This window comes from Acromyrmex echinatior, chromosome 12, assembly GCF_024713525.1.
Source record: "Acromyrmex echinatior isolate Ae372 chromosome 12, ASM2471352v2, whole genome shotgun sequence".
Lineage (NCBI taxonomy): Eukaryota > Metazoa > Arthropoda > Insecta > Hymenoptera > Formicidae > Acromyrmex > Acromyrmex echinatior.
Window position 1 is genome coordinate 12880561 of NC_141863.1, and position 15922 is coordinate 12896482.

The 15922-nt window shown below is 33.2% G+C and overlaps 1 protein-coding gene across 6 annotated transcripts in view; it reads right to left on the reverse strand.

Annotated features, from left to right (window-relative positions):
• LOC105143172 (uncharacterized) overlaps nt 1-15922 on the reverse strand; it is a 422981-nt gene that overhangs the window by 73046 nt on the left and 334013 nt on the right. The window contains exon 1 of one of the 6 annotated variants that reach the window (XM_011051260.2): nt 438-1715. The exons of the other annotated variants lie outside the window; for them this stretch is intronic. Within the exon in view, the coding sequence (XP_011049562.1) occupies nt 438-467 (30 nt within the window). The 5' untranslated portion in view covers nt 468-1715. Of the gene's footprint in view, nt 1-437; nt 1716-15922 lie in introns of those variants that run through there. 6 annotated transcript variants of the gene reach the window in all.

Sequence of the window (15922 nt, forward strand, 5' to 3'; positions counted from 1 at the left end):
ATATGAATATAATTATTAATTTAATAAATCAAAAGCTGGAATTGTCAGATTGTATTTGCATACTTATGTATATGAATTTATTAGAAAGATTTCTCAATATGAAATAGTCTTAAAAAATAAATTTCAATGTATTTTTCTTGTAATACATATATATCATTTTATAAAACACAGATTACTTCAAATTATATGTTAAAGAATAGTAACTAATTTACAGATGTGTTAATTAAAAATTGCTAAGGATCCATTTGAAATATTTGTAGAAGATTTTCCTCACGCAAAAGTTTGACGTTCCTAAAACATATCCGAATGCATTTTACTTTGCATTTTCTCTACACGCTTCAAAAGGACCCTGAATCTCCCCTCACATATTGCATTCATGGCGCACGCTCCGACGAGGACTCATTTCAAAAGCCGTACCCTTGAAATGAAGAACTCACCCTGCTCTGCTTAGTGAGATTGGTGCCCATCGGCTGGCAATTCTGTGTCGTGGCGCCGACGGCGACGTTGCAACCGGGCACGTCGTCGGCCGCGGGACATCCCCCCGGTCTTAAGGGTGCAGAGGGGCTCACCCCTCTCGCGCCCGTTCCCCAATTCGGGTGCACTCGCGCGGCCACCCTGCTGCTGCTACTGCTGTTGCTGCTCGTCGGGCCCTCCACCGGTCCCTTTATTATAAGTCGATGCGAGCCACCCCTGTACGACAATACTCCACCGACACTACCACTACTATCTGCACCAACGACGACACTACCACCAGCAGCAACACCACTATCGCTGCTCGTACTACTACTACTGCAGCTGCTGTTAGTGTTACGACTATTGCCGTCGCAGCTGCTCTCTCGACCGGCACGGCTACCATCGACTACGACGTTCACACCGCTCTCCCTCGTCTCTGTCACCCCCGCGTCTTCCACAGTCGATTCCAGCACCTCGAACGACAACGCGAACCGTTCAACGATCTACCCCTAAGAGTAATGTTGTCACAGCTGTTAGTAAATTGTCGCGCAGCTGCCTTTTAATTGTATCTCGAATTCGTGGACGAATAATGACGTTCTCACGATTAAAAATATTTTCGAAATAATCCTTTCTGTACTTGTTCAAGCTCATCTGTTGGGTTGTAGCTAACTTATTTACCTTCACAAATCTAATTCGGTTCCAGTTCGAGTTTGCATCAAGCTTTCAAGCTTTTTTCTCAGGTAGCTCATCAAACTTGCCAGAGCTACTCCGAAGTCGCGTTTATATCTATGTCTCTCAAAGCAGTCCTTAGAAGATACGTACAAAAGATATATCACGAATTTTCGAGGTAGAAGATTCTGCGGGCCCGCATCCCCGCAGGATTAAGGCAATGCTTCTCGATCAAGCTCTTTCGCACCAAGGACGTTAGAGAAACCACCCATCACGCAGACACTGTCGAGCGTTCGGTCATCTCCGCGAAACGAGGAACATGTCCCTGTCCCCAGGAGAATCTGCCGTCTTCGTTCTTCTCGTCCCCGTCAACTTCCGCTTCGCACTTCGCCACCGGACATGTCTCCCGTACGTTCGGCCTTCGTCATCCAAATCGCACGTCGCCGATGTGCATTCTTGTGTTCACCGAATATGCCGAGTGACAGTAAGTGATCCACGCCGTTATCGTCGTCGTCGTCGTCGTCTTCGAGAGCAGCGTGAAGAACCACGTCGCGCCGCGACGCTTTCCGACCGACTGACGAACCCGTCGTCGTCGATTAACCAGCCGGCAGCGACGGCGTCGGTGGTAGTGGTGGTAACTTTCCTTTCTCCCTTCATCCCTCTCGTCGGCTCTGACTCACTACTTGCAACCCTCGTGAGCGCAACTTCGCGCATGTGCACGATACGCGCTCGCTTACACGAGAACTTCCGGGTGCACGTTTGTGCGCTGATTCGCCTCGTCGTCGTGCCGAGACGGACGTGTCTGGCTTGCGAAATTCTCATGCGAAGAATGACGAAGGCATAAAATATGCACGAAACAAGAGTCGAAAAATGAAACTTTTTGCGAATTGCAAATTAAGGATTTTAGAAAATAAAGTTGTAGCTGTAAGAATTGATCAATCATAGTTAAATATTCTCCTCATATTTTTGACTGTGATTGGTTAATTCTTACAACTATAATATAACTACATTTACAACTACACTTACGCAATTAGAATGAACTTAATATCGACGATATTCAAGCGTGTATATGTACTTGTCTCGTAATTTTCATATTTATCTCTTTTTTCAAGGAAAGCGTGAAATATATATATATATATATATATATATATATATATATAAATAATAATATAATAATATAATAGAATAGAAATTATTATACTAAAACATTATTATTCTGTTAAAAAATAATAATGTATAAAATATTATACTATATTGTATTTTAAATAAATTTTTATTTAATAGTTGTATGTATCGCTAATAAATAATTGAAAATAGCAGTAATAAATCTCTTTCAAACAAATTCGTATAACGAAAAAAGTTCTCTTCCACTCTTATCTTCCATTTTTTTTGTAGAAGTCAATCCCCTCAATTATTCGGTTCGTCGAGACATCGTATTCGGAGCGATCGCTCAAAACGGAATGTCATGCAAATTCTGTGCTTCTATCAAATTGCCTCGGCAGGCATCAACATTCAGTCAGACGACATACCGTAGGTTGACTGCGGGACGACCCTGTATCGATAATACCGCGAGAGAGCTCGCGGGGTTCGCTTTTCATCCCGCGCCTACGGTTAGTCGATGGCAGAGCTTTCCAATAAACGGGAGAGATCTTGGGCTTTGTGACTGCCAGAAGACAGATAAGGTATGCCGATGATAGAAACGGGAGGGTCTTCTCGATAAGGACCTGCCTACATCCCCAAGATCTCCGTTTCGGCCGCGCATATTAAATTGTTCGCCTCACAATGTCGACCGCCATCACCAGTTTCCTTTTATCGACAATGACTTTTCACGATATTGGCAACCTGTTAATATACTTATAGAGTGATTCGCGAAAAGTTGAAACGAATGAGAAATGTCGAGTCACGATTGTTATTAGCATGGACGTTTTATATTAATATCGGGCGGGGATTGAACGATCCATGCTGCTCTGGTTTAAAAGCCTGGGAGGGTGACGTTACGTACTTAAAACATGGGCACTTTCATTCTTTATTCTTAAACTCTATAAAGTTACAGAGAGACTTTTCTTTTTTGTAAAGAATTTTTTTAATATTCTGTGTATATGTACATATTTTTAAAAAAAATTTTTCCAAATATTAAATATGATCACATAAATATTTTTTTTTATATACAACGAAATAACTCTAAAATATATCATAAAAAAATCATAATTCCCACATTGTCATTATTAAGAAAAAAATGATTCAACAATAATAAAATAGTTTAGACATAATTTAATTATAATTTATCATTTTCAGTGCTAACTCTATGTTTATAATTGTTTTAACTATATAAATTATAATTGCTTCAATATTGTACTGTGATATTCATGTAACTACAATGTTGTAGTGAAAGTGATAGTTTCTATATTTTTCCTTTTATATATTTTTTATATATTTTACTATTGTGATATGTAAATAATGAGGGAATGTTAAGAAAATATTTATATTTATGATATAATTACAAATAAATGTATTATATTAAAAATTATTTATTTTATTTTATTCATCTTGATATTTTATTGTATTAATGTATTTGAAAATGCTTTACAATACAATGTTTTTATAATTAGTAAAACTATAAGTAAAATTATTATTATTATTAACTATATTACTACAGCAATAATAACTATAAAAATAGAAGTCTTAATTATTTACTACGCAATTATAATATAATAAATAATAAATATTGAAATATCAAATACTTTCCTTTCTGTATATATCATCATTTTTCTGTAAAAATAAATACTTTTTATAATGCTCTCTTTTTTCGCAGTAAAAACAGGCAGGAAAGTCGCATAAAAGCGCAAAAAAATCGATAGCGCTATTCCGGTGACGACCAACCCTTTCGTCGTCGTGGGACAATCGTCGTTTCCCTAATTAATTAAATCGCACCCCCGCGTGCTGTTCCATGCGAGCTACGGTTACGACCGGAGCCAAAGCAGGCATCAGTTTAAGTTTGGTTGGCTCAATAATTACGACAGGACCGGCAGCGTATAATTACAACACAACGGATATGTTAATGATCGCGCCAGTGTAATTATTTAGCGTAGGATCTGACCATTGACACTTCAATTTGATGTTATTTCAATATTTCGCGAAAATCTACAGTCATGTATATAGAAGAGAATAAAAAAATGAAAAGAGTAGAGATTATAGTTACCTATATTAGAAAAGAGAAAGAATATATATCTATATATAAAAAAATCTAATGACATATTAAATAAATATTAAAATATAAAAAACCTCAATCAAATTTTTTTAAAAATAGAAAAATCAAAAATTTCAAAAAGTTAAAAAATTCAAAAATTCGAATTGCCACTTTACTCATGAACTATGCTTACAGAAATGATACATCATCAAGACTGTAATTAGACATTCAAAATCGCGAGGACGACACGGAATAATGGAAATTAGCACGATTCCAGTTAATCTTCAATTATGACTTTGTAATCTCGTTTACCTCTATGCGCTCGCCTAATGAATTCACAACTTCGATTGGTCTGTAATATCCTTTACGGCTAATCCATTTTACGGCGTTTTAAAAGTGATTTAGGGTCGGTGTATCTAAACGCGAAATGACGAAAAGTTTTGCATACCGTAAGTAATTTGATGTCTAAAAATTCCTTTAAGCTGATTTTACACGAAACACTACCATCGCTGAATCGCCCTCCACCCTTCCACCTACATGAGTCGACCCCGTGTGGTGATTTATTCGTGGTGAGATCCGCCTTCGAGGATCGTACTTTCATTTTTAACGTAATGCGAAAAATATTCGACCGCTGCTTTGAAAAAAAATTCATAGGGCGCATTAAAGGATACATACGGCTCGGGATACATAAACATGAGGGATTATTTTTCTAACACGCGCGGAAATGGTGTGATACACAAAGGGATTTTGCATTAATGCTGCCTGTAATCGATGCATTTCTCTCGCCGAATGGTCGTTGTGAAAAATAATTTTCCATACATTTTTGCGTGCAGACAATCAATTTATTTAATTCCAAAAGTAGAAATCTATGTTTTTCAGAGATATTTGACAAAAATATCAAATATCTATTTATAAAAATATAAAAGCTGCGTCGCACTTGATTTCTATGCAATTTTAATAAACGATAAAGCAACAAAAAGTTTTATTATAATTTAATTCTTCATAGGTATTTCATTTTAAAGTCTCGAATGTAATGTTATTCTTTGTATTTATTTTCGCATATCTTTTTAGCAATATTTGTATATTTTTACACGATGCAATTATTAGCGTTCATTATAATAAATCTCAGATGATAACCAAGAGAAATATTTTTATCGAAATTGAAAAACTGAAATTGTAAAAGTTTAGTTCGTGCATTAGAAGATCTGAATCCAGTCTGTATTTCTTCACTTCGATTGCTTTCCCTGTTGCGCATGTAGTTGCGTGTTTGTTCATGGACTGCGCTATTTTCGTGGTGCTTTCGAAAGCATGTCTATAGGGGTGGATCTCACCATCCCCTATTAACTGCCCCTTCCTTTTTAAGCACACATACATACACATTCACGTGCGTCGACCATGTCGTCTTCGTACATAAATAGCAGGGTATATACATGGTGTTCCAAAACTCTCTATCAAATTTATTTTTTAAAAATATATAAATATTGCATCTTTATGATTAAGTTAAATAAAATATTTTTTACTTTCAAGTTAACTTATTCTGCCTATTTCTTAAAACTTTTCTGATATTCATTATAAATCAATAGATACATAGATTTCGTGCAAATAAAGAATTCTCTTGTAGACTTATAAGTGGAAAATGTTTTATTGAGAAATGTATTTTAATTTTCAACGAGCCTTTTATTTTCAGTCGTTTACAAATAAAATGCTATTAAAGCTTTGAGATTTTAATGAATGCAAAATCGATGCGTGCAGAACAATGGTAATCAATCACTAATTAAGATTGGAATAATTAATGCTTAGACACCCTATAGACAGACAATGTACACGGATGTATGCCTTCATAGCAATTAGCATGCATCCAACAGAGCTTAGGGATCGCCGGGGGTGTCCGAATAATCCTGCGTGATCTACGCGCGTTTCCGATACCCATATGCAGTGTGCTTATGGTACATCCTATCGCAAACCCTCTAATACGAATCCCCCTGTATACAAGCGACGGGCACTCGTATTATAGCGCTCGCGGGAGAGAAAAGCGGACGGGCTTTTTGAATAATTTGTCTCTCTTGTGGGGGGATGATGGGAACTGGACATGAGTGGCTTCGTTTATTTCCCAGAAAAATCAACCGTATCGACCATAACTACCGTTTAATCACTATTCAAAATATAGTCAGTTTTATCGTGGATTCGCGATGACGAAGAACAATTAGTAACGGCATCATGGTTTCTGCTAATTGCATTGAATTCAAGAGATAAATAGAATCCTATAAACAGCGTTTGTACAAAACTTAATTAAAAAATTATTACAAAGTATTTATTACTTAATAAAATATAGATATCATGAATTCGAGTAATATCTACGTATTACACGCATTTTTAACCTACATAATAATAACAAAATTAATAATTTGATATAAAATATTGCAAATTTTGGGAATGTTATCCTTATATAATAATACATACTTAAATAAACAATATATTACATGTATACTCTATTTTTCATACCATCATCATTTTTTGGAATATTATTCTTTTTCTAAAAAAATATTGGATTTTTTAATTAATGATATAAATTATAGTATTAACAATAAATTCATTCATAAATAAATAAAATTTATATAAAATCTTGTCCTGATAAATTGAATAATAAATTAAAGTACTTATATTATTTTGTCGAGCTTAATTTATCTTCAATTTATTCGATTTGTTCGTACGAAGCTTGACTTCTAAGAGAAGAGATTCTTGACTTATCTTAAAAATTTTAATTATCTTCCAACGATTCGTTTGTACTAAACTTAATTTTAGAGAAGCAGATTCCAGATTTACTTACGGAAATTAATGTTTAGCAATATCATCTTGGTTGGTCTGGCAAAGCCGCATGAAACTTGCACAAGCACTCGTAACAGATATGCGGGTTTTCATGTCAAATATCGAGTGCGTCGCGGTATGTATCTCGATGTCAAAGCGAGACGTCGCGCTTTCACATCTCTCGCAACGAAACATGACGGAGTCTAGTAAAAGAAGAACGACACGGTGGTAATGGTAGTGATGGTGGTGGTGTTAGTGATGGAGGAGAAGAAAGAGGAGAAAGAGAGACGGAGGCGGAGTCTTGATTTAATATTCCGCATGAAGGATTCTTCGTCGAGAGCTTTTACACGCTCGACGCGAGCTTTTCAGCGTCTACCAGAATATGAACAAGAAACGGCACGTGATGATAACGCTGAAGAGCTTTACGTTGCGTTTCCTGCTTTGTATTTTGACGAACGCGAGAGAAAGAAAACGCAGCGAATAGTTGACAAATGTGTGAGCGACTTGGCTTTTCGGCAAATCAAATCGATATTAATATCTAAGTATTCAATATTTAGTCTTACTTATTAAGATAATTGTTATCATTGTTTTAATCAGCTGGAAAAATGTAAAATTGCTTTATATTTTAAAAATTGCTATAACGTTATCAATCTTACACGGCGTTTCCTGAATTTCTTAAGCAATGATTTTTTCATAATATTCACAAAAAAAATGATTTTGCTAAAGCATTTAAACATTTAGCCGTAGATTTCAACTAGGTCTGAAAATAATTTTATTCGGACTGTCAAAATAATTATGACAAGACATTTAAAGTAGTTGCTAGAATATTATGTTCAATATCAAAAGAAACAATGGCAACCCAATCTCTTTAAAGTTAAATAATATTTTATTTAAAGTTTAGAATTAAATAATATTTTGTTTTATTATTTACTTCTATCAGTGTCAAAATGTAAATAAATTCATTTCTATTATATGATTAGTAGTAAAGTAAAAAACGTCTAATGCATTTAATAAATAATAAACTAAGTTTGAGCCAAATTTAATACATTGTTTTGGATGAAATTTTTAACTCCATTGTTTTAGTTATAAATTAACGACATATTGATCCAGAAACAACCTATAAAAATAATATAACTAATATATAAATAATTAAAACTAACTCAAATTAGTATAGTTTGACATTACAAATTTAACAGTGTAAAACTATTGGCAACATTGTTTAAAGTTTAAACGTTGTACATAATTATTTTGCTAGTTCAACAAAATTATTTCCAGATTTATGCCTAGCTAAATTTTTAAATATATCAACAAAATTGTTTTTTCTATGCAGATATGTAAACAATACGAATTAATTATCAAATTATTCTTTTTTTATTCCTCTTTACGTTTCAAATAATAATGTTCATGTCACGCGTTTTCGCGTCAACCCTCAACAAAGTAAAGCATAATCGCGATCTCAACATCGCTATTAAGATTTTATCGGGTCGGTCGACTTGCTGCGGAAGAGTAATGGTCAATCGTGAATAACGCGATCCGCGTCCTTCATTGGGTCAGTGAGGCCAGCAGCGAACCCTTTCGCCCTTTGTTCCGAGAAACCCCTGACTAATTCGCCGAACGGAAATGGCGCGCATTTTTACGCGCGTGAGTTTCACTATTAATTAAGGAGGGCGCATATGCGCCCTCTGATAAAAAGGGCTTTCCACCGCGCAACATAAAGCCCCCAGGGATGGTGAGGACAATGTGGGCGACGGGATGCGGCTCGGAGATAGCCGGAATATCGTGAGGGTCGAGTGGTGGTGATACGGTGCGGTGCTGCTCCAAATCTCGAGGTATATCGCGCGTCATTATGACAATCCGGACATTACAAGGGAAGCAGGTAGGCAAAAGCAGAATGGGCAGTTATCCTCCGGAATTTCACGATTCGATGGCACATTAGGATTGCTTCAATTATAATCAGCGCCGCGCTACTGGCGCTTGGATCACAGCGATACAAACGTGAGAAGCATATGCTTCATTACATTATTATCACTATTGTCGATTTAACCCTCAAATTCTACACCCCGATTCTGCGCATCCGTAACTTCCACACTGCACTGATGCGAATTTGGCTATTGTGTCTTTAAATGTTAATTTTGTTATCAAAATGTAGAGCAAAAATCAATTAAAATATGTATTTTCTATGTGTGGGAAATTCAGTGGTGAAATTCAAATTGTATGAAAGATTTATTTTAATAATGGAAAATATGATTTTTTTAGACAGATTTTTGAAAAATGACTTTTTATTTATTTAATCATATTTGTTTTTACAATTCAATTGTTTAGATTAGTTTTTACTATTAACAAAACGTATCTACATGTAAGGAAAAATTATTATAAATCAAATTGAATAAAAAGAAATATTTTTTTATGTCAGCTTGAAATTTGATCTTTTTTAAAAGGAAAATAAAGTATACCAGATATATGTATGTAGAAAAATATTGTATATTCTTTAAAAAATTTTTAATGCAAAATTAAAAGTTAAGAGTAAGTTAATGTGAAGACGATCTAATCTATAATTGTTGCACACTGTATGCATAAACCAGAGCGATGTTTATCGTAAATGCGTAAATTTAAACAATTCGGACACTTTAACTGCGTACGCCCACCGACATCTGACTTGCAAATATTATATCGTGCTCGTGTATTCTTTTTTAAAGGAGTTAACATTTTTCGAACTGGTATGTCAATTTTCAAAATTTTCCATATAATTTTATGTATATCGTCCTACTTTTTTTCTATTGTCTCTTGTATTTTTATTTATAAATAAATAATTTAAGTCTACAAATAATTTTAAAAAGTACTTCGATAAATTCGTCAGAATAATAACAAAAGCAAATTTTTGAATTTAAATATTAATTTTTCAGCCACATGGCGAAACAAAGTAGATATAATCTGCGAAATTTGAAAGCAATACTGCAGTCCTATTCGAATAGGACTGCAGTATTGCTTTCAAATTTCGCAGATTATATCTACTTTGTTTCGCCATGTGGCTGAAAAATTAATATTTAAATTCAAAAATTTGCTTTTGTTATTATTCTGACGAATTTATCGAAGTACTTTTTAAAATTATTTGTAGACTTAAATTATTTATTTATAAATAAAAATACAAGAGACAATAGAAAAAAAGTGTTGTGCACGAAAAATAATAAAATTTACATATTTTTCAAAAAATTTAATAATTTATAATAAAAACTAATAGACATAAAAATACTTACTTTTAAGTAAAATTCAGTAAAAACTTTTCGAGAAATTATAGTCTTGTAAAATCAATACCGATTCTGCATTTACTAATGACACAGACGAATTCGCACCAATTCTAACAATAAGTCTTCTGTAGTCGCTGCTTAGCAGGTTATAAGTTTAATTAATAAAATGTAATTATAACAGAAACAAGTTTAATTATCTAAATACTTTTAAATATTTTTCTTTTTTTCTTTACTTATAATTAAATATAAAGTAAGTTGCTAAAATTGCACCACTTTTCACTTAAAAGCTCATAATTCCAAAATTATAAAGAATATTCTTTAGTTTTTTTTTTACAGAATAATAAACTCTTTTTCCTTTCTTATGTAATATTTTCATAATTGTTGGCATTATTATTAATATTGAAACGAGGATTTTTTTCAGTATGATGCGATTTTGGCAACTAGGAAATTCATTGCGTAAATCGCACCATATCAATATTTTTCATTTAAAACATTATATTAATGCTTTATATTAATGCATTATATAATAAAACAATTTAAAAATTACATAAGAAAAGGAAAAAGTTATATTTTATTATAATGTTAAAAACTTAAGAATATATTTTTCATAATTTATAAAATACATGATTTCCTGAATTTTACGAAGTAATTTAAGGAGTTTCTATGTGAAATAAAACAAACACTTTGTAGGCTTACCTTTACAATATACATAATAATAATTTTTACATAATAATAAATAGAATAAAAATGTAAGAAATGTAAAAATATTAGGCAACGTGTGATTTAGAAGGTTAGATTATGATACAATTTCAGAAAATAAAGCATTTTTAAAACTTTTATTTATTTAACCTATAAATATTTAACCCAAAAATGTAAAACAAATTTTACACTATTAATTTAATTTTAATGATATTCTAATCTCAACAAATGATTAAGAAATACGTTGAATGAAATACGTTGAAAAATAGCAATGCTATCATGATTTTTTTATTTATGTAAAACACTCTTATTGTGCTTCATATCATGCGTATAATGGAATAGCGCTGCAATATCATAGTAATCTTAAAGAAACCGTAAGAAACTGTAAATACAGAAATTATAGGTATATTAAATAAAGAAGGAATGTGCAATGTGCCATCTAAACTCTAAATGATATATATTTTCATTGAAATGTGAATGCAAGCAAATATTTTCATCTTTCTAAAAATAACAATTTAAAGACTTCCGCAACTTTGTTCCCCTTTATGATTTTTCCAAAGAGCTTATAGCGTCAAGGGACAAGAAATTATCGTGCAAATAGTTATTTAATTATGCATAATGGTCTATTGTTGAAACGACCGCGAATCAGAGTGCAAAGTTGTGTAGTTCGATCATCCATCTGTCGTGAACCGCGATACATCAGGCAACCTTGCCCTAACTCGGTTCAGTTATTAGTCATTGCTTAGGTTTCTAGTTTCAGGCGATCAGAATGGGTTACTGGAGTACACGATTTACAGCCTCATGGGAGTTTTGTTTACCGAGTGAGCATGTGACTTGTTTCGACTAATGCTTCAGCTTGTAAAGAGGAAGAGAAGGTAGCTCAAGTCATCGGGTATTTCTTTTCATTTATCGCATTTATCCAAGTATCAATCATGCATCATTGCTTGTAATTACATTCAAGATTACAATTCCAATAATTTCGTTTTTAAAACGCAAGACATTGTTTTACTATACATTTTTTCTAATGAAAACAGATTTGCGAGAAAAAAAGAATCATCTACAATTTACTTTAACTATTTTCAAATACCAAAATTTCTCTTAAGAAGCTCCTAAAAACGATTTCATTTTTAATCATAGTGTACGTAGGACATACATATATACAGATAATTTACGTTAATATATGATTACATATTACGTCAATATCTCACATATTGATATAAATTTTTATACGATAAGGTTTTAATTAGTTATCTAAATCCAATTCTAAGAACTTCATGTGCAAATGTTTCTTTGTGCAAAGTACTAGTTTGTGGACTATTTCGTATAAACTGCACAGCTTTCATATAAAGCAAATGTTATCATGACGTGACAATTTTAGAGTACCATATTGGACTAAGAAATGATAAAGATCTAAATTTTAGGTCATTGTCGACATAAAATCCACCTCACAGACATGTATTGATTCCATTGTCGAATTTATAAAAGAGGAAAAAAATGATTTTGAATGACTCGCAATAATGGTATAAAATCATGTGTTGAAAATATGAGTCAATGCACGGTTATTGGAGCGCGAAAATATATGAACAACAAAAATATGAATTAAACAATAAGAATATAATGTTTTATAGCTCAGTTTCGAAATGTTCAAGTTGACGATCAGTACAGAAATTTTATATATTATCATAGCTTTGTATTATATATTGTTAATAATCAATCAATAGATATAGATACTATTATAAGTCGTTGAGTAGGAAAACAAAAAACTATAAAATCAGACTAAAATAGATTGAAAATGAGAAGAACTTTTATCTCAAAATCAACAATTAACAAAGTAAGAACAAAAATAAAAACAAAACTCATATCGCGTGCAAGACTACCAATGACTGTTCGAGGAAATCACAAATTGCCAATAATGAGATTAAATCCTTATATTACGAAATAGTAAAAATTATTTTAAACAGAATATGGTAAAAAAATTAGTAGAGACCGACAATTACGTCTAGTTAATATCTAAATAAATATTATTTTATTTTAGTCCGAAATATATAAATGGAGTTTTTGGTATATTTTACAAGTGTACTTTATTAAATATTTTACAATTAATCCAAAATATAATAATCCCCCCAAAATTCCCCATATTTATTAAATAATATAAATATTGTTTTATTGAAAAATATTTCTATTTTAATATAATTTGCAAGATTTATCATTATGTGTTTTTCTTGCTTCTGACGTCATCAAGCTGAAAGTTAGTGATCAACAGCAGTCTTAAATCAAAGTTTGCTTGGTTTCTCTTTGTTTAAATTTTAATACTATATATCTCGATCATTCGTGACTAAGAATCATTATCACTAAAAGCCTGTTCTACAATAAGCTCGCAAGCCGTAAGCCGTAAGAAATTAACCAATCATAGTTGATTATTTTTGTCATATTCCAATGTTTTGGCCATTTTTTTATAGTTTATAACTTGCGACTCTATTGTAAAACAGGAAAAAGAAAGGATGAAACTACATCCTTCCTTCAGGATCTCAGTGTGGACATCCCTGGATGGATCCTAGACCAAATCTACACGTTAAAGTTCGGATAAATTGCGTGTGCGCTCCATCGCGCCGATTCTGTAACGGACAAGTGCGTTACTCGCGCATACAAACCGGAGCCTCCGGTAATGAACGCATGACGATCTGTGGCTAATCATCGCCCGGAGGAGTCGTCGAGACCGTCGAGACGTAAACCGTTCACGTATCACCCGGTCGACCTCGCTCGCTGAGCATCAGCGTCCTTTGATCTGGACCGGCACTGCGATGGCCAATAACAATTCGCCCTTGCGCGCTGCTACCGTGATTAATAGATCGTCGCTCGACTCGAGTATAAGAGTGGTTCGGACGTGCAATAGCACGGTTGCAAGTGCACGCAGCTAATGCAAAAGGGAAAGTAGGAATCAATTGCTAGATTGCTGACTCTTTCATTGACCTCAACGCGGTTTATCCATTTTCATGGTTGATACACTTTTTTTATTTGCTGATAAAAATTGTGGAAATAAAAAATCGTATTTTATGATTATTCAACAAACAAATATTTGTATTACGTCGCCTGAAAGAAAACCGTTTCCACATATTATTGCGAAGAATACATATTATTGTACTAAGATTCGTCTAAAAGCTAGGACACTCATACGGAAGAGATTCGGGCTTGACTTCTGGTCGAGATAATATTTTCCGCAATAAAATTTACAGTTTTCAGCATATTAACATCTATTTAATATGATGCCTGATTGAGCATCAAATTATTAAAATTATTAACTTCAATTTAATTCGCGATATTACTACAGTAGTTTGTAAGTTGCGTTTATAAAAGTCCGGAAAAGTTATTCGGCGCGCAGTTCAAATAACTACAAATATGATATATATGCAAGTATATATACGTATATAGTACGTATATAGTACATATACGTACATATAGTAATTCAGATTGAATTATTTAAGCATTAAAGATCTAGGTTTGATCGTTCCTGTCATTACTTGTATTTTTTATGATTATTTGTTGTGAGATAAAAAGGGCCGTTTTTTGATTAAAAATATTTAAGTAGAAGAAATTATATTTTTTTAAATAGATTTTGACCTCTGGATACGATAGAGTTATTAAAATATTTGCAGTGTTTGGGGAACATTTCGAAAACTATTATTATATTGTACGAAGGACATGATTTATTTATTCAAATTTCAATGTTCTTGCTGAATTTTCTAGATGTTCTCCAAACGCCATAAACTTTTTTAATAATTTTATCGAGGATTTATAAACGCCTTTAGATATTTGGAAATGGTTAAATAATTCGTGGATAATTTTACTATTAAACCCGTTTTAAATTAATGGCAATTTTCCATCTAATTTGTAAAGCAATTTATACTTAAGTGTGTGTGTATGTGTGTGTGTGTGTATGTGTGTATCTTGGAGGAAATTTAAATCCTACACTTCAAGTATGACACAAAAAAAATTAATCGAGATCTTTCATACAGCAAGATCGTAAGTCTGGGACAAGGATTATTATTAATTGCATGTATTGAGGCAAGGCAAGTTTGATAAATATGGAGATTGGCACGTTACACGTTTAAGCTGCGCCGATGAAAAATTTATGAGCACCCTTCGCATTTCATAAAAGACGCGAGTCGTGCGGAATAAAATTCGCGCAGCTGGCGAGTTTCTCGCGATATTCGGAAGTAGAATGGCGTGGGATGTCGGCGCCACTATCTTTCTCTCTTACCTTCTCTCATCCCCTGTATCGTCTCTCTACCGTTATGAACTGACGACCGCGCTTCGTAACGAGGAATTATAGCTGGAACCGACACCGGAGTCTGTGCAGTATCCAACGAGCATGAATTTCACCCGATTATCGGATACGCGTGGCCCATGCTAAATACCAGTTCGGACGCTGCAAGTGAAATAGTAGAAATCCATTAAAGGGCTCTGCACGGACACTGCCGGACATACCGGGTAGTACGTTATTTTCCGTCGCCATCCATCGCGAAATTCCGAGGGAGTCACGCGTATCAATTGGAGAATCAAATAAAATCTCAAATTATATGCACACATTTATACATCACATTTGTTTAAATACATCTTATGTCTAAATATCATTCAATTCTTCGTACGAATGTACATTGTCAAATATTAACGAATCAAATTTAAATTAATTCCTTAAATTTAATATTAAATAAACAAGGGCTAATCGAACTTTGGGATGTAAGAATTTGAATTATTAATTTCTTAAGTTAAAAATAATATTTTGCATTTTTTAACTCCCAAGTATATCATAATGTATCATTTTATAAAACATGTGGTTAAAAAATAATCACATTTAATCAATTCA